The sequence below is a fragment of the Fukomys damarensis genome, unplaced genomic scaffold (assembly GCF_012274545.1).
Source record: "Fukomys damarensis isolate Sample0158 unplaced genomic scaffold, DMR_v1.0_HiC HiC_scaffold_1, whole genome shotgun sequence".
Taxonomy (NCBI): domain Eukaryota; kingdom Metazoa; phylum Chordata; class Mammalia; order Rodentia; family Bathyergidae; genus Fukomys; species Fukomys damarensis.
Genome location: NW_022900913.1, coordinates 56,299,021 through 56,325,688, shown reverse-complemented (window position 1 = coordinate 56,325,688; position 26,668 = coordinate 56,299,021). Strand labels below are relative to the sequence as shown.

At 39.4% G+C, this 26,668-nt stretch overlaps 1 protein-coding gene across 6 annotated transcripts in view; it reads right to left on the bottom strand.

Moving 5' to 3' along the window:
- Arhgef28 (Rho guanine nucleotide exchange factor 28) overlaps positions 1-26,668 on the bottom strand; it is a 300,102-nt gene that overhangs the window by 114,586 nt on the left and 158,848 nt on the right. For 4 of the 6 annotated variants that reach the window (XM_010635168.3, XM_033761423.1, XM_010635173.3 and 1 more), the window contains 2 exons: positions 22,840-22,892; positions 22,248-22,308 (listed from right to left, as the gene is read on the bottom strand). In XM_010635168.3, coding sequence (XP_010633470.1) covers positions 22,248-22,308; positions 22,840-22,892 — 114 coding nt within the window. Of the gene's footprint in view, positions 1-3,854; positions 4,179-22,247; positions 22,309-22,839; positions 22,893-26,668 lie in introns of those variants that run through there. The other 2 variants (XM_010635172.3, XM_010635174.3) reach the window with 2 other exon arrangements.

Here is a 26,668-nt window from a genome sequence, read left to right as displayed (position 1 = left end):
AAAAAAAAAAAAAAAAAAAAAAAAAAAAAAAAAACAGGCATTCCTAGAGTCCCTCAAGCAGAACAGTTTGTAGATTCTGGCCCACTCCAATCATTAACCACTGGGCTCCTGGAACAACCTGTCCTGGGGTTGCCCATGAAATGATAAAGAGCAACTTCTGAGAATCCCTGGGAATATATTTGGTGCAGGTTGCTTTTGACCAGTTTCATTACATTCCCCTTGAGGTGCCAATCATTCCAAAGAAACTGATTCTAAATGTACCTCCACATGTACCTTTTCTTTTCTTCTAAGGCAGGCAGATGAGAAAGTACTATGGTGGCACAGCACACCTGTGATCTAGCACTCTGAGAGGCTGAAGCAGAAGGACAGCAAGCTCCAGTCCAGCCTGGGAAACTTAACAAGACCCTATCTCAAAATATAAATAAATGAGAAGGACTAGGGATGTAGCTTATTGCAAAGGCCCTGGTTCAATCCCCAGTACTGGAAAAAAAAATTAAAGTACTAGCTACATATTTTGACATTTGCTTTAGTGGATTTCTGCTCTTTTTCCTCTTGTTCCCAAATAATCTCCCTAAATTTTTACATCACTCTCTATACCAGTAATGTGAATGTGTCTGGGTACCTCTCAAAGAACTGCAAAAACAAGGATGGGAGTGGGACCAAAACAAAGCGAATACTAGCAAGGAAAGTTAGGATAGGAGATAAATAGCTGAGAATAAAAGAGCATATTTCTGGCCAAACACAAGAGAGATTTGCTAATCAGCCAAAAATTCCAACCCCAAAGTTTTCCTTCATAATTTCCCAGGTGACAGAGACCTACATCTGAGGATGATGTTGGGGATAATTAGAAAGGATGGGCTGAGGAAGAAGTTCAAACCACCTCATTTTTGAAGATTGTGTCATCCTCTAAGAAACAAGAAAACACATTTTTCATAGCTGGCCATCAGGCTGAAAACTCAGAGTTCTAGGTGTTTCTGTCACTGGATGGAGGTGACATGTCTGGGTTTGGGGAGATGTGGATCCAATACCTGAACTAAAATCCCTGTAAAAAGGTTCAGCATCTCTCAGGGTTACCACTTCCCTTTACCTTCCAGGACAGAGCCCGCCACTCTGGAAATGGTTGTTGAAAAGAGAGACAATTCCCTCCTTTCACCTTTCTGAATTCTGTGTTTTCATCCAGAAAATGAGGTGGTGGGGCCAGCTCATTTCTATACCTCTTTGGCTCTAAAGACTTCTGGCCCTGGGGCTCTGTCCAACTGACATTATAGCATGGCCAGTCCTTCTCTTCACAACCAGATCGTCATCATCTAATAAACAAGGAAGTGTGGTACAGTTTAACAATCTCTGCTCCAAAACTGCCTTATTTTCACTTGTCTTCTGTCTCCTAGTGGCAAAGAGTTAATTATTTTCATAACCCAGGTACCTGCTTTCACTTGAATCAGCTTTAATTTATACATAGCAGTGCCATGACTTTCTGTTGTAGCTCAAACTGGCCACTCTCCAGGATATGAAGTAAGCGTGTGATTAATGTATTCCCTACCACTTCACTGGCCTTCTAATCAGGAATCCTCATCCCTTCATGGGGTTAGGCCACCTGGACTCCCAACAACTCGAGCACCTACTAAGACAGCTGGACAATATAAATACAAAAATAAATAAGGCAGATTAGAAGCCAACATAACTCTAACTGGGTGCATCTCAACCCAGAGATGTAGGCATCCCATAAGACAGTTTCCGCCTGGAGAGCTCTTAGTGAGCACAGCTAATGTGCACTCTCAATCACTGGAGACTTCGTGTATCTCCTCTCTTACAAGTCCGCTAGAAGTTTTGTTTTTAATTTATATACTAGTTGGCAATAATTTCAAATTTACACAAATCTGGAAAAAATAAAAATAACCTAACAAATACCATATACTCTCTGCCCAGGTTTGCCTGTTAACATTTTGTAAACTTTCTATTTGTATACAAGCATGCTTTTACAAGTATATGAGTACATTCTTTTGTGTGTATATTTTTGGTACCAGGGATCGAACTCGGGTCCTTATGCTTGAGAGGCAGGCAGCAGAACCACTGAGCTAAATCCCCAGCCAATATATAGGGTTTTATGTTGAAATCTTTAATTCCTTTCCTATAGTATATATAAAATCGATAAAATAGAACACTTTCCTTAGGCACAAAATCAGAAGAAATTGATTTTTAAGACAAGGTAACAAGGAGCAGTTTGATGAATACAAACTATTAAGGTTCCCAATGGTAGCACTTCAAGGACAGCAGCAGAGCAGCTTGGGAAAGGTAACTGGGCTGAGGCTTCCTGTCCCTGAACCATCAGCTTATCTTGTTCCTGGAATTGCCTTGATCACACCCAAAGAGTAAAAGAGAAAGCAAATACCTGTATTTTAGTTTAGAAGGAGACAGAGATCCCTGAAGCTAACCTGGTATGTTGACAACTGCTAAGATCCTTCCTCCTCTGGGACTAGCACAGGTGACCCAGCGAGCCACTCTGCTCTATAGATTGGAATACAGAATGGCTACACTCCCAAAAGACAAAACTGGGGAGAAAGCTCACTTTCAGGGACACCACTCTTCTGCTTGTAAATTCCTGAAAACATTCCTTTTCCCTTGACTTAAAAATGTAAAAACACCAGTTCTAGCTCAAGACAAAAGATGAAGGTTATTCTCTACCTTCCTTCTTTATTTAAAACTTAGAAGGCAACAATTGCAACCTGCTAAGCCCAGCCAGCTCAACTACCCAGGACACCTCTGCTGTATACCAAACAACACCTGAGGTCCAAGACCCATGCTAGGACAGCGGCTTCCACATAAAAGAGAATAAACTACATAAACCCACTCTACTATTAATCATGCTCCACACAAATGCCTCTTCTTCCTTTGGCAGAAAATGATTTTTCTTACTTTGCCATTATTTTTAGTGAACATTATAATATATGGCTGCATTCCCTGGAGAGATACAGGCTTTCTCGTTGAAAATATTTTTTTTAAATCTCTTCCTTATAACTTCTAAAAAAATGAATAAAATAATATTTGTGAGGTACATTTGTTAAAATTAACATACACTTGAAAACAAAAACGGAAAGCAGAAAGTGATGTCAAACACAGGTGCAGTTCTCCAATCTCACAAAGGCTAGACATGTCTTGTAAATACCGAATAGTTTCTCTGGTGTGAATAAAGTATAATAGCACATAAGATCCTAATGATATAATTGACAATGTGAAATAGGAAGAAAGGGACTAAAGGTGTAGGGAAAGTGGGAAGGGTAGGGGAAAGCTAATAAGGGAAAAGGAAAAAATATGAGAAAATGAAAAAATGGAAATAAAGTGTTTGTAAATGGGGAGGGAAGGAGGGATGAAGGGAGGGTAGGGGTATGGGGAAAAAAGGAGAACCAAGACCTGTTATGTAAAGGTACAAGATCTCAATGATGAATGTAACTGTACTGTATCCCTAAAATGTACCAATAAACTCAATGAGGAGAAAAAAAAAACCCCAAAGGCTAGACATGTTTAAATCAACAGGATTCTTTTGTAGTCAAGATAAATTCAAAGTAACTGTGATTAAATGAATCCCGAACATTCGTGTTGTGCTAAACTTTCATGTTTCACAAAGAGAATTTCACACGAACAATAAAGCAAAGGTAGATTTAAATTGAAAGGAACCCAGGCAGAACGAGCAGATTTACCCCAGAAGTCTCTCTGCAAAGTAATTCTATAGCGAGAGTTTTATAAAGACATGTATAAACATGAACTTCCTCTGAAAACAGGCTGGCACAGAAGTGAAGAAAAGCAAAGTAAAAATATGAAGATGTCCGGTTTGGCTCCGGAGGAAACAAAAGATCTACCTTGCTTGGACGCCCTTCGCCGAATCTTCATTTTGGGGAAGGAAGGCCAGGAGTAGTTAAAAGGTGAATCTGAGTCAGAATCCATCTTTTTGTTTTGGAGGAGTGAACAGATGAAGAGGGAAGACTCAGGAAGAACTCGTGCCCAGCCAGGAGGCGAGTCTCCCTAGTGATGTAAAAGGAAGGAATGAGGCTGCATCAAAGAGCTCCCAAACATGGGGAGGGAGAGGCAATAAATGTTTTGCTTCCTTCAGGCGTTCAGACATGTAGACCAGCAAGGAGGCTGTAAATATTAAAGCCAAACCAGAGGAGTAGAGGGGGGAGAGCGGGGTAAGCTAAGAGTCTCGCTGATACATTGCAGTCCAGTTATTTGAAAGGTCATTGGGAGCCAATGAATCATTAACTCCCCTCTTGTTACTAGAAATGGAAATGAAGAAGGAAGGTAACTGGGGGAAACTGTCTGTGATTCAAGAAAAGCCTCCAACACAGGGGCTTGTTTGGCTCGGTAGCTGAGTATCATTTCTCAGAAAAGCCACCCTGTGTGGTGTGAGATAAAGGTTGAGGTTTATGTGTGTGGACAGCCAGAAAGCTTGATTCACAGCACAGGAAGGCCAAGGGACTCAGGGGAGGGCTCCTTCCAGAGCAAACCATTCTTTCCCACCATCGGCATCTTAGGCAGTTTTGGGGATCTAAGGGCCAAAACGGCTCTGATAATTCATTTAATGATCAGTCTCCCAGGTCCTTTTAATCCTAAAGTGGCCAGATACTTCTATGTGAACTGGACTCATTCTGTTAAAATTCCTTCGAAGTCATTTACAACCTTTTAGTATAATTGGGATATTTTCCTGAATTGCCACTGAGTTGTGGCTGTCAATAAGGATTTTGGTGTCTTTACAGTTCCAATCCAAACTTGCAGTTCATCTCAGTAGAGCCAGTGACTAATTTGCTGCAAACCAACAGTTCTTGCCCAGTCTTCCTGCACGCTTTCCAGTAATTAGCATTCAGTGCCACCCAGTACTGCCTTACCATAAATCACGGCAGTGCTCAAACTTACTTCTCTAACTCTGCAGGCACACAAATACACATGCCCCAAATAAGAACAAGCATAGCAGCTGAAGTCTGCAAAGAAAAAATTATCCTAAGTTTCACAGGAGGATCTACTAAGTATTTCTTTCAGTATGAGTAAGAGTAAAAATTATTGTGCTTTATTTGTGATATTATAAGGGTAACATACAAATTAACTAAAGGACACTGGAAACAATAGGAAGATCCATTGGCTTAGTGCAGATTTGGAGCATGACAGTGTGTGTGTCTTAATTAATATTCATCTCTTTTCTTCAAGGCACTATCATGCCTTGCTGTATAAAAAACAAAAACAAAACAGCTGCATAGCCTCCTCAGTGGTAGCTAATCCTGTCTGTGTAAAGGTGTGTAAGGGGCAAAGAAAGAATATCAGGGAGGTGAGAGGACATTTAAGTTCAAATTCAAGTCAAAATCAGAATTACATTCATCACTACTGTGACTTTTATACTGATACATAGTCCTGTAACTAGAACAAAATACAACTACTATAGCTGCAAATATCACAACTAAATGAAAAGAAATTTGAATAAATTTTCTATCCTTTAACTTGAGGAATAATTATATATTTTTCTTATGCAGCTGGGTGCAGCTTTGTAGGGATAAATTACTCCCAATTCTTACATCAGTAAAGAGTATTTTAATCCACACAGATCTTTCAAAAGAAAATATACAATATCTTGTGAATTTTTACAATCACTTTCAGTTTTAGAGGCTACTGTAGTGCTGGGACTGTGTAGCTATTTTTTGAATTAATGAACAATTCGCACTAGTTAGTCACAGCCTTTACATGACAGCTGTAGTATTTGTAGTATATGCTCATGACAAATACCTGTCCTGGCCAGAAACCTTAGAAAAAACAGTAATACCTCATTTCATGAGAGCTGCTGTATGCAAACAATTTGGTTCCCAAACAAAAGTGTTTGGCAAAATTTTGCTGCTGCTCCACATCAGGTGACAAACATGACAATGGCCATCTTCCCAACACAAACACAAACAGAGACATCTTCCCAAAAATATAAACAAATTAAGTTCATAAGGCACCACTGTATTTTAAATACGTGTCATCACAACAATATCTATATGCATAAAAAAATGGAGTCATCTTCATCTAGAGAAAATCCGTTGTGCTCTGAGGCTACTGACAATACTTGGGGTATGCAGAGGTCCACAGACCATTGGCTCCTTCCAAGACAGACAACAATACGGATAATCACTAAACTGAAATAAAAATGTTGGTTCAGGATATTGTTAACTCTATTGTTAAAGGATCCCTGAAATACAACATTTCTGAAACAGAAATATCAAAGACCTAATTCTGTTTTGGTTTTTTGTTGTCGCTGTTGTTGTTCTGGTACTGGGGATCAAACTCAGGACCTTGTACTTGCGAGGCAAGCGGTGAAACCTCTGAGCTAAATCCCAGGCCCCTAAAGACCTAATTCTGAATTGGAGGTTTTTATAGCTATTTATTTCACTAAAAGTCTAGGGATACTACACTTGCTGTATCTTCCTGGTTTTATAAGAAAGAGAGAGACATGTTCTTTATTGAATTAAAAACAGAAGAGAATAAATGCAGTTCATGCAGGGTCCCTAACTTCTTCTATTAAGGTGCTCAGATACATGACAAAGTAGTCAGGAGGCTTCAAGGGCAGAGACAACGGAGTCAGGGAGAGAATTTCTCAGAGAAATTCCCCATCCGAACGGGGGTAGGAATCATGGTAAGTGTGTGTGCGTTGGGGGATTCCTACCAGAGACCAGTGGAATAAGGATCTCTGAGGGTGGTCCAGGAAGATGCACAGCACTGACAAGGAGCACTACCCCCACCTCAGGCCATTCTCCACTCAGTGACTTTTAGAGCTCCACTAAATGAAGAGATGGATAACCCTAGTCAACAAGTTAGCAGCCTGCTCCTCTCTGGACCATCACTGATAGATTTGAAGAAATTCAGGACAGTGTGGACAGAGAGAAAAAGAGAAGTACTTGGTTGGTATAAAAAAAAATAGTTCAGATGCCAGGTGCAGTCATCTTCATCTAATTTTCCAAAAGCATAGTCTTTGTTGACCAATTACATATCAACTGATTGTTAATATGGAAATTATTTTGACAAATAAACTAGAACTTCTCAACCAATGCATGTAAAAATACCTCTAATATCAAGAGATTTCTTTTTTAATTAATTTTATTGGTACATTTAAGGTATACAATGTAATAACATTCATCATTGGAAATTTACACCTTTACATAATCCATCTTGGTTATTTTTTCCCCATTCCCCTGCCCTCCCTTCAACCCCTTCACCCCTCCCTATCTACAAAGATTTTGCTTCCATCTTTTCATATTATTTCCAATCCCTTCTTTCTTTCCCCCTGCCCCTCTCACTTCCCCTTCCCCTTTGCCCCTTTTCTTCCTATTTTACATTATCTATTAGACCTTTTAGTCCTTATTAGATTTCTTGATATTCTCAATTGCTTTTCTATATATCAATATTTTTTTTAAATGAAGTGATTTCCACTCACCAGCCATGCAGAGTAAACATGTAAAGTGAATCAAAAATACTGTTTATGCAACCTACTTTATTTTTAGGCTAGCTCATTTTCCCTCTTACTACAAACTTTCTCCTGAATGTTGGTCATTTATCTTTATTGTTTTCTTTTCTTTCTTTTTTGTACCAGGGATCGAACTCAGGACCTTGGACTTGTGAAGCAGGTGGCGGAACCACTGAGCTAAATCCCCAGCCCTATCTTTGTTATTTTTAATAGTAAGTGAAGTAGTTTCATTCATCTTCTCAATATAATTACATGTAAATTAATTCAAAGTGTCATTTACATTTCATTCATATTCAATAGATAAATTCCTCCCTTTGTTTGACTGGCTGATTACAATTACAGCTGGAGGAATTCAAAATACATCTCCCAGGACACCTTTTCATCAGATATCCTACAACCAACCATTAGAGTGCAGGAGTGCAAACAACTTCACAGAAAATACCTTTATCTTACTATGCATCCTTTAAGTAGAAAATCTTTTACTTAGAAAATCACTTCCATGAGGATACAATCATCCAAGAAAGATGCTACTACTTTGAAATTTCAGCTTTCTGGAAGACCCACACAGAAAACTTCTCTCATCTGCTTCATGTAAGCGACATATCACCTGCCTTTAAACTTTGATAAAATTAAACCTCCTCAACAGAATATTGATATCTAGATTGGAGTTATAGTATTGTGGGGTTTTTATTCCCCAATGAAACCCCAAATTCCTGAAGCCAAGAACTATGTCTTACTCATAGTTTTAAGGAGCCACATGCTAGTTGTGATATATCAAGAGTAAGAGCTGCCTAGAAAATTAGTAACCATGATTTTGGGTGTGTCTGTGGATGCCTGACACATGGGCCAGCAAACTAAGGAGGGAGACCCACCCTGTATGTGGACAGAATAAAAAGGGAAGAAAGAAGGAAGAAGTGTTCCCACTTTGAAAAAGCTTCAGGCTTTGATGTTGCCTTCAGGCACTGATCTCCAATTTTTTCAGTCTTTCAGTGCAGATTTGCACCAGTGACTCTAGCTAGAGTGAGTTTCTAGGCCTTCAACCTTTGACGGCTACTGTGTCCCCTGGCTGGCCAGTGTGTAGCCAGCCATCATGGACTCATCCAACTCTAATCTCAGAAGCCTACCTAATAAGTCTCCTTGCATAACTGTACATATGTTTTCTATTGATGCTGTTCCTCTAGAGAACCTTCACTAATACACTTTTTTTTTTTAATCCTGGGTTTGGAGACATATATATATATATTTTTTTTTCCTCATTGAGTTTATTGGTACTTTTTAGGTATACAGTACAGTTACATTCATTATTGGGATCTTGTACCTTTATATGATAGGTCTTGGTTCTCATTTTTTTCCCCATACCCCTTGCCTTTCCTTCACCTCTTCCTCCCTTCCCTATTTACAAACTTTCTTTCCGTTTTTTCATTTTCTCATATTCTTTCTTTTCCCAAACAACTCTGTCCATTATTTACTTCAAAGCCCTTGCCAAGTCACTCCTCTTTCTGAGCCATAGTTTTCCCATATAAAATAAGATTATGAATAGAATAGAGGTTGCAGAAACAACACCAAGCATATTCAGCTATTTGATCTTTGACAAAAGGGCTAAAAACATACACTGGAACAAAGATAGCTTCTTTAAAGGGTGCTGGAAAAACTGGCCATCTACATGCATAAGATTGAATATAGACCCACATATCTCACCACATACTCAACTAAAATGAAAGTGGGGGGCTGGGGATTTAGCTCAGTGGTTCCACCGCCTGCCTCACAAGCGCAAGGACCCAAGTACAATCCCCAGTACCAAAAAAAAAAAAAACTGTACCAAAAGTGGATCAAAGATCTGAATGTTAAAGTAGAAACACAAACTTTTGAAAGATACAATAGGTAAAACTCTTGAGGACACAGGCATAGGCAGACTTTCTGAACAGAATCTCAATGGCACAAGAAATAGTATCAAGAATCAACAAGTGGAATCATCTCAAATTTTAAAAATTAAAAAGCACAGTAAAGAAAATAACCTACAGGGCAAAAAGACAACCTACAGAATAAAAGAAAATTTTGTCAGCTATTCCTCAGACAAAGAACTAATAAGTAGAATAAAGAACTTTTTAAAAATTTAGACCTTCTAAAAGACCCAATCAAAAAATGGGCCAATGAAATGAACAGATATTTCTCAAAAGAAGTACAAATAAGCACATGAGAAAAATGTTCAACACTGCTGACCACTACAGAAATGTAAATTTAAAAATCATTGAGATTGGGTTTGGGATTTAGCCCAGTGACACTGCACCTGCTTCGCAAGCACCAGGTCCTGAGTTCGATCCCCAGTACACCACCCCCCCAAAAAATAAAGAAGAAGACAAAAACCAAACAAACAAAAACCACTGAGATTCTATCTCACTCCAAAAAGAATGGCTATCATCAAGAAGTCAAATACTAACATGCTGGCAAGGCTGCAGGGAAAAAGGAACCTTTTTACATTGCTGGTGGGAATGTAAACTATTACAACCGCTATGGAAATCAGGATGGAGATTTCTCAAAAAACTAAAAAAGAAATTCCATTTGAACCAGCTATTCCCCTTCTAGGTATTTCCCAGAGAGTTAAAGATATCATAGTATATTGAACGCATACTCATGTCTATAGCAGCAAAATTCGTAATAGCTAACTTTTAAAAATGGCCTATATGTCCATCAACAGATGAATGAATAAAAAATGTGATATTTATACACAGTGCAGTATATTTTACCCTGCCATAAAGAAGGACAAACTTGAGCAATCTGCGAGAAAATAAATATATCTTGAAACTATAATGTTAAGTGAAATAACTCAGACACACAAGCTTAAATGCCACATGATTTCGCTTATATGAGAAACCAAACTGAAATGTGAAATAAAAGATTGATAAGAAGAAGTAGGAAGATAGATTTTGTTCAAATGGGAAGACAGTCAAGAGGATGGAGGGAGAGGTTAGGGATGGTAGGGAAAGGGGACGATTAAAAAAGAATTAAGATTGTATAATGTCCATGTACAGCTCCCCACAAGGAATGTAATCATTATGTAATGCAAACACGCATTAACAATAACTAAAAACTGGGAGGAAAATATGAACTAGGATCATAACTTCTTTACTTCAGAGGATTACTGTAAGGATCAAATGAGACTGCAATTGCAAGGAAGTTAAATTTTCAACCAGCTTTAAATAGTAAGTATAAATAAAATTTTAATAAAGTTTACTTTCACTATATTTTTTCAATACTGCACCATGGAAATGTGCAAGAAGTTCCAGGAACATCATAAGGAAAAAAAAAAAAAAGAGGAAGGAAACAGCAAAGGAGCCTCCCTTGCCCTGGAGGTGAGGACTGTGGACAGGAGGAACCCTCGAGGTGGGAGAAGCACGGATGTGAGCCAAAAGACTGAAAGCAGAGAGAGTTGAGGGCTAGGAAAAGCTCTTGTTCTAGCCTGAGGAGAAAGAAATTTTTCATGGTTGGAAGAATTCATGGGCTTAGGGAAAGCAACATCTAAAATTACAGTTCAAGCTTTCCTTGCTCGTACTCCAATTCCATTTTCCTTAAATAAAGTTTCTTATGTGCTTATTCACAGATACTTTTAATCACTTGAAATTCAAAGTCCATGTTTGATAGACTTTTATATTATTAAGCACATGAAAATAAGCTAATTATGATGTATCAAAGGAGCAAAACATTTAAATAATTAATTTTAACTTCACCTCTAAACTATTGATTTCATATTTCTAAATCTAAAATTTCCATAAAACATGATGTATAATCCTGATTTTTAAAATGGGAGGCTTATCTCATATATGCCACTGGTATTTTTTTGAGGCACTTCCAACAGAGCAACAAAATATATGAGTGTAAAATCTCTGTGTATATGTACATCCACAAATATTTATACAGTATGTGAAACCATGTGCATAAGTGTGTACTGTGTACAAGTCTAATCTATTCCTGAAACCAAGGGGAAACTTGAATGAATTCTCTAGCTTTCAGTGACTTGCTTTTATCACCAGTTTTGGAGGTCACATGGCTAAGTAGTACACCCTCATTAGCTTTGCTATAGGTAACACTTCTGATGTATGGTTTAGGATGCTAACAATTGCCTAAATTATTCTGCAGGAATTTGGAAGTACCTTAAACTGACTGAAACGACCAACTCTTCACTTTGGCTTGCACAAGGGTCAAATGGGTGATCATTTGACATTACAGGGTTGAAAACTCCACCCTCTGAGCATGCACTGTTGCAGTTTTCTAAGCAAGCATCCCATGAAGAGCTGTGCTCTGATCATCATGCACAAATCACTAGTTTACTTCCAATCACCTTTCCCTACCCCTCAGATCACCACAAATACCTCAAAACCCTATCTCCTGGGAGGCAGATTTGAGCATGGGGGCTCCAACATCCTCAAGTTTGGTCAACTCATAAATAAATTCTTTATCTTTTGCAAAACCTGTCACTTTAGGGATTGGCATACTGCACAGCAGGCAAACCGATCACATTTAATAACTTGATTACATGGTTCATCCTACCCTTCTCTTTTTGCTTATCTTTACATGTCCTCTCCAACAGTGAGAAATCTGCCCCTGACTGTCCATCATCCAATTCCAGGGTATCTGTACAGTGTTGTTACCTGCATCCCTGTGAGAATAAACTTTACAAGTAGAGCACAGTGCTTCTGAAGAGCTTATGACTTTATTCTTAGAAACTTCACTCATTTTCAAAGTTATTTAAATAATAATCCACCTTCAGTAAGTTTGTTTCATAAATTTTAAATGCAATTAGATTATTTTGTCACATCTGCCTGCCTCAATTTTTTGTTTTGTTTTGTTTTGTTTTGTTTTTGGTACCCAGGATTGAATTCTAGCCCTTGCACTTGCCAGGCAGGCAGAGGAACCACTGAACCAAATCCTGGCCCTGTCTGCCTCAATTTTTAAAAATTTGCATACATTAAGGTTACTCCCTGTGCTGTGAAGTTTTGTGTTCTGACAAATGCATGCTGTGGTGTACCCTCAATTAATGAGTCATAAAGAATATTTTCACTACACTAAAATGCATACATAACACACACAATGATGAATATATGTAAAAACGATACAAGAACCAACTAAAAAAGTTTCAACTACTAAAGTTTAAATGTTTTGACAACAATTAAAGCACCATAGATTGTTACCCAAAGGGTAAAGTAAATATCTATGCTTCCACACAGATATAAACAACTGAGTGACTAAGTAATGGGTGTGGTGGGGGTAAAGATATGAATCTTCTATGCAAAAGAATTTCAATTTATGAAGCCAGTCCACTCACAAGGCAGTGAAACTCATTAAGTGTGGGCTACACATCTTGACTTCCTTGCAAAGAGCACCGTAAAGGTCCAGGGATGTTGCTCAGTGACGCTGCACCTACCTGGCAAGAGCAAAATACTGAGTTCAGTCCCAGCACCAGGGTGGTGGTTGTGGGGCACAGTATGGAAAGGAGACTGAGGAAGATCAATTTCACAGTGGAGAAAAAGATAAGCACTACCACAGACAGGTAATCCAAGTCGACAATGTCGACAGCTCCAATCCTTGAGATGGTGGCATGACAGTGGCACTTTCCCTGAGTGGTCTTCCTTCCAAAACCCATAACCTTAGTGTAATGAAGGAGACATCAAAAAAAAAATCAATAAAAGGACATCTTGACAAATACTTACCAAAATTGTCAAGATCATCAAAAAGTAAGTAAAGTATGAGAAACTCTTATAGCCAGAAATGCCTAAGAACATACGATGACTAAATATAGCTGGATCTGAATGTTATCTGGGGTCAGAAAATGGAAATTGGGTTAAAAATAAGGAAATCTAAAATCTAAATGAAGTGAATCTAAACCTTTCCTTTAAAAAATAAAGTTTATTTAAAAATGGAAAGAAGTCAGGCTTTGTGGCACATGCCTGTATTCCCCGCACCCTGGGAGTCTGAGACAAGAGGATCACAAGTTTGAGATCAGCCTAGGCAACTTAGCAAGATCTTGTCTCAAAATACAAAAGGAAAAAATGCTGGAGATGTATATCAGTGCAAAGTGTCTGGGTTCAACCTGGAGTATAGCCAAACAAAACAAAACAAAAACAGTCAAGAATAGTAGCACAACATACAAAGTCTATGGTCCTTAAAGTAAGTGAAGTGAATGTTTGCATGCCTTACTCAAATATGTAGAATACAGTTGACCAATACAGTATATTTCCTTTTGCTTAAGTTCTTATTATGTGAGGTTGCCATGTAACTCTGAGTGTACTAATTTGGCATTCAAATATTATATGCTGAAAATACTACCAACTTGTCAGAAAAAAAAAATAGTGCTATCCCTTTGGCTGTTAATACAATGGGAAGTTCCCATTTGACAACTGTGGTGTAAATCCATCAGATCAGCTGAAATCTTATTGGCTGAAAAAATCTCAAAAACCTGGATGAACCCTCCCGTCACTTCAAGTTTTCTTAATTCTAGACACCTTCACTTCACTCTTTATTCTGACTTGATGTTATTTTATTGGGCCGTTGCTGGCATCACTTCTCCCTGTACTTCAGCCTCACACCTTCTTTACCAGAGTCTCATATCAGGAAGGATAAGTTTTGCCGGCTTTCCCGTCCATGTCTGAATTAAAGGATGGTGTTTCATTAAAATGGCTTTCTAATTAGCCACTCTAAAACTTACAGCAAATTGCCCCAATAAATTGTTAGAGCTTGTGCTGCCTGCCATGACAACTATCCAGAATCTTCATTTCCCTAAAGTCTCTTCTGAAGGATTAAGCACTAGATATTTTTTTAAAAATCAAGCCTAAACTCCCCAAAACACACTCAAACAATACCAACACTCCATTGGCAAAGGGGTTCTTTTAAGTGCCAGTATTCAAAGTGTTTCAACACAAGAAAATAGGCAGAAAACTCCAGGGGTCATTTTGACTTTCCATAAAACAAATTTCATAATACCACTTTTAGAATATAATAAGGGAAAGGAAAAAAATAGGAGAAAATGAAAAAATGGAAATAAAATGTTTGTAAATGGGGAGGGGAGGAAGGGGGTGAAGGGAGGGCAGGGACAAGGGGGGAAAATAAGAACCAAGACCTGTCATGTAAAGGTACAAGATCCCAATAATGAGTGTAACTGTACTGTATATCTAAAATGTACCAATAAACTCAATGAGGAAAAAAAAAAGAATATGCCTCAAATTTTTTCCTTTCTTTCATATTTAAATCCTTTGTAGTCTCCTTAAGATTTGATACTTTTTTGAATTTATAAACTACTCATTTTATTTAAACATCAAAATAGAGTGTTCTCTAGGGATAGAAACTACGGAATTTATTTACTCAGCTGGTTTATTTGGGGTTGAGGATCTTATTTTGGAGAAGGAAAATTTTACAGTTCAGACAATTGTCATATTTTTCCTTCCATCAATACATTTCAGTAATTAAATTTGGTTTGTAAGACGAGGGGAAAAAAGACAATCTAGAATACACCACAGATAGGGTAGTGCGAATGCCAATCAGGCAGCAGGCCTCGTGCGATGCCCACAGACATTAGGGCAAACATCAACACTCTCCTTTCCACTCGCTCTGTGGACTTCAAAGTCTAGTAAGTGACTTTCTAACAGCAAATTACGGTCACTTAATTACTTCCTAGTTTATTTTTCAAGTTTCATCGTCTCATTTAAGTCTTGGTAGTGGGAAAGTTTTTCAATGCTTTTTCGGGGGAGGCAGTCTTCCCATTTCCCACAGATCTGCTATGTGGATGGTAACAGTCACTGAAAATCTGCAGACCTAATCCAAATGGGCTTCCATGCATTTCTTCTGTAATCAGTTGAGATAAAAACAGAACCCCATTTTTCAATTCCAAAAGTACTAAAAACCCAGTAAATCAAGGTGACCTCAGCACTGCTGAGCTCCCCAAGGGTCACTGGCTGTGGTACTCAACCTGGGCTGAACCTGGGCCTGATCCACAACTCCTGGCTCACTCCAGACCAATTTAAGCAGCTTTCTCCAGCGTGGTCCTTGGTATTTTAAAAGCTCCAGTTCCAATACAGAGGCAGAATTTAGAGTTAGAGGATAACATAGTGCTTAAATTTGCAATTCTTAACCTTCCCTGAATTTTTTTATTTCATATCTTTGAGCAAACAATCAGAAGACCCTTAGACCTATCTTTATACCAGACACATCCTAGATTTGGGATTTCTAACAGTCGTGTGGTTATTTTCAATCAGAAGAAAAGACAATAGGATAGTCTACATATTTCCAACAAGGCTTTCATTTCTTTGTATTTCCTAGTCTGTAGTATATATATTCACATCTATTTCAATTTATGAAATGAAAGTCTGTCAATAAATGCCCCAACTGTCTCATTTAAAGAAAAACATTTCATTCACACTCCACAAGGAGAATTTTCCCCAATGAAGCCACATTATTATAAAAGGCAGAACGCACTTGATAAAAGAACCAGACTGAGCTCATAACATGCAGCCTTCCTGTAAGTGAGCATTTTTTTCTACCAGATGCAGTTTTTAAAATCTGAACAATAGCAACAAGATTCCATCATGAGCAAAAGGAATAAAATCATCATCCAAATTTATACAGATAACTCTGTACTCACGATCTGGGGAACTTGGACTATTTTCCTGGACTATTTCTCTAGCTTCAACCATTTTATTCAAAACCACAAGTAAGATTTAGTTTATAATTGAGAGATGCCCCTCAATGAATGAGTGAGTGAGTGAATGAGTGAAATCTACAGAAGCTTCTCTATCACAGGGCATAGAGAAAGATCTGCCAAAACTTAGGCTTCCAATTTCAGTTTGCAAAAGGATAAGAAGAGCCCTGCCCAGTTTCCCTTTTCCTCTCCTTTTAAATTTTCATTCATGTCTCATGCAACAATCCCGAGATTTCGATCTAGATGCACATCTGCTACTGAATAACAGCCAGAAAAAGGTCAGCTTCCATTCACATGGGCCCTGGTTCTTCCTAAAGACTGCACACGTGAGATCCTGTTTGAAACCCTCTCAAAACTTAATTTTCCTGGGCAACTTAAAAGTGCTGTTTTACAAAGCATTTGTAGCTCAGTAGCACTAATTTCATTTCCAAACTTCCAGTTAATATAAGAAGAAATGGGAAAATAGCCTAATTAGCTCTCCTTATTGGGCTGTTGACCAGGCTAGCACTGTGGACTCCACTGTCTCCACCCAGCTCACTACCGGAATCCAAGGCCTGATCCTCTCTACCAGGTGGTCCAGCACTGGAGATGTTCAGAACATAATGTTTTGGTTGAGAGGAGCTGTTACTTTGGATGTTCCAATCATTTTCTGCCAGTTTTCCTTTGCTGGTGTTTCTCTGAAACCTCCACGGTAGGGCCTTTCTTCTCCCCATTGGATTTCTCCAGTCACGAAAAGTCTGTTTCCCAGCTTGAGAAATACAGACCTCAGATTCTAGTGTTTCCCTCGGTTTCTGCTTCCCTTTCTTTGCAATTGGCCTCTACATATGTTTTAGTGTCGTTTTGTTTTCATATCAATTTCCTTCTACTTCCAGCTGCGGGTCACTTGTTTCCCTAGTGCCTATCTCCCAATCCCAGGATCCACCAGGAAGCTTTCTTTGCCTCATATTCTACATAAGTAGTGAACAATAATAGCAATGAAATACTCAAAATTTAAAAAAATAGCGGCAATTTCAGCCCCCACATGTACTGACCAAGTTTCTCTGTAACATCAAAAATACACACGTCACCACATGGCCACGGATTTAGCTCAGTGGTTCTGCCCCCTGCCTCTCAAGTATAAAGTCCCAAGTTCAATCCCGGGTAACAAGAACAACAACAAATACAGTGAATACTTTAAAAATGTCTAAGTTTATTACAGCAAAAGACATATTGGCATGAATCTTCCTCATACTACTGAATATCCCTCTCTTCAAACACATTTACCTCATCGTTCTTGCACTTTCTGAAGCAATTCTGGAAGTCCTCTTTCATGAGTGTCTTTAGCTGCACAATCATGCCTGCCTTGATGTCTTAATGGATTGAAAGCATTTACCTTCCATGGTCATTCTGATTTAAAGGATGAGCCAGAAGTCACATGGTGCCATGTGAATAAGGTAGGTGAGGACACATTATGATATTTTTATGAGCCTGCCTTTCCACTGGATGGCACTCAGCAGCTACACACACCTCATAAAGAAAGTCAAAAAAAAGAAGACTTCCAGAACTCTTTAGAAGGTAACAAAAGCAGCACAACTACCCATCAATGGGAGACTGGATAAAGAAAATGTGTGTGTGTTTTTCTTTTAATAAAATGGAGTACTACTCAGCCTTAAAAACTGAGAAATGAGAGACATTTATAGCTAAATAGATGCACATTGAGGTGACACTCTTAAGTGAAATAAATAGGACACACGTGTGTAAATATCGAATCGTTAAGTGAAATAAATAGGACACACATGTGTAAATACTGAATAGTTTCTCTAGTGTGAGAGACTGAAAGTGTAAATAAGGACTAAAAGGTATAATAGATAATGTGAAATAGAGAAGGGACAAAGGGGAAGGAGAAACGGGAGAGGTAGGGGAAAGGAAAGAAGGGAATGGAATTAATATGAGAGAATGAAAAATAATGGAAACAAAGTCTTTGTAGATAGGGAGGGGTAGAGGGGTGGAGGGGTTAAAGGAAGGGCAGGGGGATGGGGGAAAAATAAGAACCAAGATTGATTATGTCATTATATTGTATACCTTAACTGTACCAATAAAATTAATTTTTTTAAAAAGAAGGAAAGTAACAAAAGTGATGAGATAAGCGTGTTTGAAGTGAGGGGGAGTATGTATCCTTTACTGTAGTATTTTTTTAAAAAACAAATATTCACTATATTTCCACCACACTTTGTATTATTAGGAGTTCTATTTTGGATAATAGATATTTGTGAGAGGATCTATAACATTTTCTCTTCTTATAAAAGTACTCCATGTTCTTTGTAGAAAAATGTAGGGCATTATTTTTAGCTATCTTCTAAAAATGGAGCTTACTTATGGTATGTCATGGTAAATAAATAATGCAGGCTACAATTTCTACTGTTTATAGAGTTGTAACTACATAAAAAAAAATACTAGTAGGGAATCTATCCAAATTTAATAGTAGCTGTCTTTGGGTGAAGAATTATAAGGATTGTTTTTCTTTTTTCTATTCTTTCTGTAATTTCCAATTTTTCTACTGTATTAATTAATTACATAATTATAAAAGACTAAATCAGTTTTTTCAAGAGACTTATTTAGCAAGATGCTATATCTAAATAAACTCCTCTCTGGCACTCATGCCAAGATAGACCTGCAATGGCAGATGTGGCACTGATTCATACCAGAGCTTTGAAGGGTGAAAATTCCACAAGCAAAGAGGAGATGACAGCCAGTTCCAACCCCACCTCTCCCTGTGTCTGTCTGTCTCTCCTTACCACCTCCCCCATGGGGAAAGTTAAAACATGCTCACATATTTCTTGTTTCATCATGTCAGTTTCACCAATACTTCATTTTTTCCACATGCATAACCACAGCACATACAACTTTAGCTGAATAAATTTCATATAAACTTTAATGCAGATGATAGGTGATCAACTAGGGTAAGAAAATTAGGCTTGATGTCAGTGTCACTATATCTGGTCTATCACTCATACCCTCACACTCTGGAATGGCCCTTGCGGAGAGAGAGTAGCACCATCACCTTCTACAAGCTTCTAGAATTCACCTGAGACACTGCCCCTCTGGCTTCACAGTCCTTAAACCAGAAATCAATTTTACCTGGAAAATTTTAATTTCTAACCACAACCACATGGTTTCCTTTTTTCAGACTCCATTTTTTAGAAGGAGGTTGCAAGACAGTGGCTAATCACACCATTCATGGCTCTGGTGATTCAGTGATGGTTTTATACATCTTTGTTTGCAGTCAGGATTCCAATATGGCACCTGGGACTCACCCTGCACTGCTTTCCCCACAGACTGTCCATTTATTCCTGCAAGACTTTTGCTGGCATTTCCTCCCTGGCATAGCATTTCCTGCTGACCACTGCAGATCCTAGCTCTGCTTAAAGTTTTGATCCCGTTTCTAATCACATGTAGCCTTGTAACTTGAGTTAACTGGAACCCTTCTTCCTTCTTAGCTTTAGCATTGATCCAGTCATTTGATCTACCTTCCCCCACTACCTTCAAATGCCTTGCTCTGTCTCCCCAGCATAGCTTCCTGGAGTATAGAGGAGCCCTACACTTTACTGTGACAGTAACAAACTATCCTTCAACTGGTATTTCTCCCCTTTATGCAAATCCCTGGGCCCTTGCAGCATCCACAGAGAGTAGAGGCATTGGCCCTACACTCATCCTAAATGGAATCTTACTATTAACTCCACACGGAGGTGGTTCTGGTGGTTCTGGGGAGCTGGCCTGCATGTGCTTATTTAACAGCTGTTACCCACCGAAGACATTATCCCTCCAATCCCCAGTCACTTTTGGTCTATCAACCAATGGCCAGTGTGATTAATGCTCTGAGGGGGCACTAAGAACAACATAAAGGGCACTTACTCTGGCCTGCCCTGCACCATACAATGAAATTAAAATTATACACTCACTTCTTTAGCCTGCTGGTCACACATTCCAAGCTCTATAGACATAGGTGATTGTTGGCTACCATTTTGGGCAGCACAGCTAGAAAACATGTTCGTCACCATAGAAAGTTCTCCTGTGACGCTGACACAGTACCTGAGACCACAAAGAGCAGGGATCACTCTCTAGTGAGCAAAGACGTCCACCTCTGTCCCACATATTTGATCAGCAGCTCCTGGGAAGTGGGTCAAGGCTTCTGGAGTGTCCTATCCCATCTAACTACGGTGCACTTCTTGCTGCCCCTTCTTAGTCTGAAGCAATTCCTGTGAAATCTATTATCATCTTCTCTGCATAAAGTCAGGAGAGTTTTTTAATCCAGAGAGTTTAAATGAACAACAAAACAAATGCTAGTGCAGGAAAGCCTCATCCAATACCCTTTTCATAAGTCACTGATGAAAGTGACACATTTGTCTCTCCCTAGACCTTCCTAACGCTCTGCTTCAGACCCAGCTACTTTACTGACAAAGCTCAGATGAGGTCCAGGATAGTGCGTGTTCCATAGCCAAAGTCTCCCCTCCCAGCAGGTATACCTGTTGCAAACTACAGTGAGTTTTTAAAGTCTAAAATTTTTTTTTTAAATCCCACTATTTAATATTTTTAATGGCTAACCCATCTCCTGGACCCCCCAGCAAGTTGTCTCAGTACACATTCCTCAAAGGACACATTTCTGGGAGCCTGTTGCAGTTTGTAGATGATGCATCCTGTATGTGAGTAACAGCCATGGATCCTGGAGGCCCACAGCCATTTAAACAAGATGTTTGGTTTTCTTTCTCATTCCTCTTCCTCCACTTTGGAAAGTCAATTATTAATCTTGCCTTACCTAGCAGAAACATCTACAGGCATGGGTATTGCTGTGGTCACAGCATCTACAGAGGGTCCCTTACCCTTGAACACAACCTAAATGTAACCTAGATAAAGAAGTTCACATCTTAGACACGTAAGTGCAAGGCTAAGTTTCTGCTTTGATTTGAGGAGCCCTCAGGCAGGGAGAGTCAGCAAGCTACTTCTGACCTGTGGCCACAAGAGAGGAATGCAGTCAACCGCTACTACGAGTACTTCCTCGTAGCTGGCTCCACACTGCTGACTTCTGAACTGCTGTGATTGCTCTGTCATGTGTCTGCCCTACATGCCAACCACACCGCCACTGCCCCCGGGGAAGCGATGCACAAGTCTGTTGGGATGTATTGACAGGTCACCCAGGGCACTGTCTCAGCTTTCCTGATGTCGTGTCAGCCTGAGCACCCAGCCACCCCCACCACTCCTTGTGCCCACAGTGCCAGACTGCCCTGCCCACATGAGCTCTCCAGATACAGCAGCTGCCCCAGTTTCACAGAACCTAAGAGATGATTCATGCATATTTTGCAGCCCACTCAGCGGCCCCAGAGGTTTTTCACCATCCGGGGGCCCAAACTAAGCCCCTCATGTCCTCAGTCCCCCACACCTTCATTACATTCTATTCACCTCTAAATAACTCAAGGGATAGGACTGGGGCCCCAGGTAGCCTTGGAGAAATAGAAAATACATAGAAGGAGGCTTAGCTAGGAGCCCCCAGGGAGTGAGAAGATAGAAAACTTGTGAACAGATACGAATTCACACACACACACACACACACACACACACACACCCCTCCAAAGGGACACCCATACCAGACCCACACTGCAGGACCAACATCTAGTCCTTCCCGAAGCCTGGGGGTAGATCATGCATGCTCCATGGGAGCAATGTGCTGTTGGTATGGAAAAGGAGTAAACTTGGGGGCCCTGGAGCCAGGCAGCATGAAGTTCTGGGGCTCAGTTCCTCTGTCTGCTCTCCAGCAATGGCTCACTGCTTCCCTGAAATGAAGCAGTAGTGCCTACTTCACAAGAATAACAAAGTAACTACGACACTACTCCAAGTCTGAGCCCAACATCTGGCAAAGTAAAACTGCTCAGGAAGAGCTTTGACTGCCTTTTTTCTTGTTTTAGATTAAAAGGCAGCTTAAGCCCCAGAGACACAATATTATGACTGATACCCCAAAGAAAATATATCTGGGTGAGTTTCAAGAAGTAGGAAAGGTTTTTGGGACAAAATATTTTATAGAGAGTGCATAGAAAGCAGTATTTCATAACATACCTACACCTAGGCTGGCCTGGCCCTCATGTTCATTCAGTTGAACCACCAGGCTTTTGACACACTGAAAAAGATAAAGTCAAGGTATTTTTAATTACATATATGATATACTAACGTTTATTTCTTTATTTTTGTAGACTAGAAAAACAATTTAGGAAAATCTTAGTCAACACGTTACCTGTATCACATCACATAAACAGAAAACTAGTCTTGTTTCTCAGTATTCTTTAAGAGTTTCTCAGCATTACTTAAGAGTTAAAATTAAGGAAAGGATCTGGTCCACGCAGAAACAAGCCTGAAAGCTGTCCATGGACAAAACACATCATTGGCAAACACCCATAGATATCAAACTACAAGTACAAATTTGTTTTGGAACACTCATTTAATCAGCTTGCATTTACAGCTCAGAAAGAAGATTAGGTTTGATCATGAAGTGATTGAGAATTTGATAAAAGAAACTGCATTTCCAATTATTCTGAAAGTGACCTGCGGCACGCTTAGGAGTCTCCTTCCTAAGGTGTATGACTACAAGATCTTCATTTCTACTTTAACTCCAGATAGATACGAAAAGAAGAGTCAGGTAGGAGATCTTTACCTTTCCATTCCCCTTTTCGGGTGGTGATCCGCTCAACACCAAGTTCTTAATCTCTGCAAAAGGAATAATTCTCATCAGGTTATGCTGATTAGAGCTTTTTGGAAGAAGAAGAGAAGGAAGGGAAGAAGGAAGTAAAGAAAGCAGATGACAAGCACTGATGAATTGCCACGGAGCCATCCGCACAGAGCTAGCTAGATTTCTAAACCCTTCCCAGAGAAGAACACTGGATCACCTGCCTGTCACCCTCTGGTATTATTGGTGTGGACCAAAATGTAAATAAACACTGGAGCTCACAAGGGAAATCCTAGGGAGAAAAGAAGCATTGGTAGATAAACGCCCCACATTCCAAAAGGAAGGTGCTCACTACCGAAGGCTCTTCTGAACTGCAGAGATTTTCATAATGCGATGCGCACCCACCTGAGGAAATCCCAAGTTTCCCCAAGTCTCACATGTTTTAATGTCTCAAAAGAGCACAGCTAATTCTAGAGGAGGTTCACCCTTCCTCTCTCCACACTGAAACTGGGGCACACTGTGCAACCCCAAGCCTGACCTCTGCCAGTGGGGCCAGCTTCACAGTGACCAGCCCCAGACAGCCCAGCTGTCCTCTCTCAGCAAATATTTTCCTGGATCTGGCAATCACGGTGTTCCAAGATGAACAGGAGAGGCTACGTGAAATGGTCTTCTTCTCTGTGATTTGACTGATTGGTTCTCTCCCCAAAATACACAGTTTCCGGGAAACAAGAGCCTTTGCTGTTAAAATAACCTTTGGGAGAAGGTTTGGGCCTGGGGAAATTAAGTGCTGATATTCTTAGAAAGGGCAAATGGCTGAAAGTCTTTAAGCTGAATATGTATGAATATCTGTGAGATACTGTTGGGCCCCAGGGTCTTTTCTGGAATCTCATCTTCCTGGGCCTAAGGTCCTATTAGAGGCAGATCCTGAAGAAACACTGGAGTTTTCCTAGCAAGTACATTAATTAGATTTCCCTACTCTGCTTAAGATAAGTTGTAATGAGGATGACAAATTACAAATAGGGAGTAGTAAATAATAATGTGAGGATGGTGCAGAAAAGACACTGTCCCAGTTCTCTTGCGTTTTAAAACGATTTGCTTAACACTAACTTTGAATTTTTTTAAGCAAGTAATACATTGGAATTCCAAAATAGTATATTTCTCTGAAGTCAGCAGTACACACTAGCTTTCATGATTAAAACTGAAAATCTCAATTTAAGTGGTCATAACAAGCGTTTTCAGCAGAAACTGCAGACGATGCAGGAGCTGACTGGAAGCCTGGGCACTTTGTGTCCCTGGCATCTTTAAAGGCACATCCCACTCATGGCCTCCTGGTGGCAGCAGAGTAACATTTGCATTAACTACCACTGCCAAAGACAAGAATGTCAAAATGGGCCCTAAAGCCTGCTCTTGGGTGCAGAAGTCCAAAACACAAGGTTAAAATAAAACTTTTCATTGCACCACACAGATGCAGAAGAGTGATGTGAAACATACCGTGGCATTTGCCACATGGTAGGTGCACAACAGTTTTGAAACTCATATACTTAGGCCATAAAAAAGGAAAGTAGAGAAGATAATAGATCCAACATGTTAAAGGGAAAGTAAGGACAATCAGAACCAAAGTTTCAACAGACATATATCTACATTAGCCATAAAGAGAGGCATACAATTTTTTTTCTTTGCCCATTGTAGGATATTCCTTTAAAGCCATCTCAGACCGTAAGCTCTTAAATGATTTTTATACTGCATCTCCAAAAAATTCTGTACATGTGTGGCATTTGGTAAGAAGAACAGCACATGTTTTTTTCTGGATCATTAATAAAAGAAACGATACCATCTGTAGTCCAGTTTGCATTATCAAAGAACGCAGTCACACCTCTTAATCAGTCCCGCTTCCTCCTGACTACCATAAGCTGGTGAGCTGATCTTTGCACGCTGCCGTGCCTATATCTTTTCTTTACAGTCTACTATGATTTTTATTTTTTATTTTTAAAACAATACATGTTACATTAAAACATGTCAGTTTTCATTAAAATGACACTTCATTTTAAAAATAACCTTCAAAATTAAAAAGCCTTTATCCTAAAATTATTTTTTTTTAATTTTTTGAGAATGTGCACATTCAGGACAAGATATCTTTAATTAATCTTAAGACTAAATAGAGCTACATCTCAGAGCTTTCAAAGAATTTAGCACTCATTCTACTCGAGTTTAATTAAATTGATTCAAGAAAGTTTCTGCTCAATTAACAGGATCCTTTTGCACTAACCTAGGTACCACCAATTGCACAGTGCAATCAAACCACTCATTGCTATAGCAACCTTCAGCAGACAATGGTATCAGTAATTCTAGCTATTCTGTTTTAAAGGCTGTTAATCTTGCCTTCAAGGCCCACCCAAAAGGAAGGATCACCCTTCTAAATTAGACTTAGCAAACTTGCTAAACACGTTTTTTTTTTTTATTGCCACACTATAATGGAACAAGAGATAATCTCTAGTACTTATGTTCACTAGTGACACAGCACCAGAAAACAGGTTTTTAAATCAGGGTTAAGTAGCTATGAGATTAGTATCAATGTTTAATCAAGAAGTAGATTTGCCTTAAAAAGATCTCAACTCTCTGTATGAGTTTCACCATCTCCTTCTGTTTAATGAGACCAGAGTTGACACACAAGCAAAGAAAAGCTAGGAAGGACAGCAAGCAGAATCCTAAGCCAGACAATACAGATCACAAAGGCTGCCTTATCCTACCTTCAGGTTTAACTGTCCACAGAGAAGTCCAGACCAGGCTTAGATCTGCAGGGCAGCAACCAGAGCACAGCTAGAAAATAAGGCCATGCAAGAGAGAGAGAGAGAGAGAGGGAAACCTTGATAGATTTATCATTGTCCCATATACCCTTCTGCATTACAGAAGGAGGAGTGTCAGAGTCTCTGAATGTATCTTTTTCTCCCAAGAGCCTGTGAACTCTGGGAGAGCTAGAACCAAACTGATTTTGATGCAACACGTGTACCCTCTGCCTGGCACCTACCACATTTCCCCAGAAGTAAGACCTAACTGGAAAAATAAGCCCTCCCATGATGTTTCAGGTTGTGTATAAGTCCACTCCCAAAATAAGTCCCAGTTAAGGTCATCAGCCAAATGGACTCATTAAGTATGTCTGTTGCAACACACGACAGATGCGTTGAATTATAAAACAATATTTATTAATACATAATTAAATACAAAAAATATAGTGGACCCCTGAAATTCTTGGGATCCTAGAGCATCTGCAAGCTGAAAAACCTCGAATGTCAGATACAATCAGAAATGACTACAACTGCCTATTTTTATAGTTTAAATCCTAAATACGCTATGTCTCCTGCAGTTATGTAACTTAATAAAACACTGGATACAGTACTGTAATAATTTACTTAAATGAAAATACTGTATAGTAAGTAGTTCAACCCTCTCCTGGAGGGTCTTAAACTTCTGCACTTAGGATCATTGTTAGAAGTCTTGGAAGGTGCAGAGCATTTTGGTGGCGTCTTAGGGCTCTCGGGGCTTTAAGAAGAACAAAACTGAGAACCCTTGAGATAGCTACAGTAGAGCAACGTGTTATGATGCAGGAATGCTGGTGCATGCGCCACAGGGCAACAGCCAATCAGTAGCAAGGAGACCTGAATACTGCTCTCGGATTGGCTTCTTGCAAATTTCCCACCCCCAAAAAACAATGCGGCAGATATTTGCGGTTTCCTCGAATTGCAGGGGTTTCTGCTAATAATTATTAGTTAGGTTATAAAGAAAAATCCGAGAACGACTGAGGCCATGAACTCTGAACGGA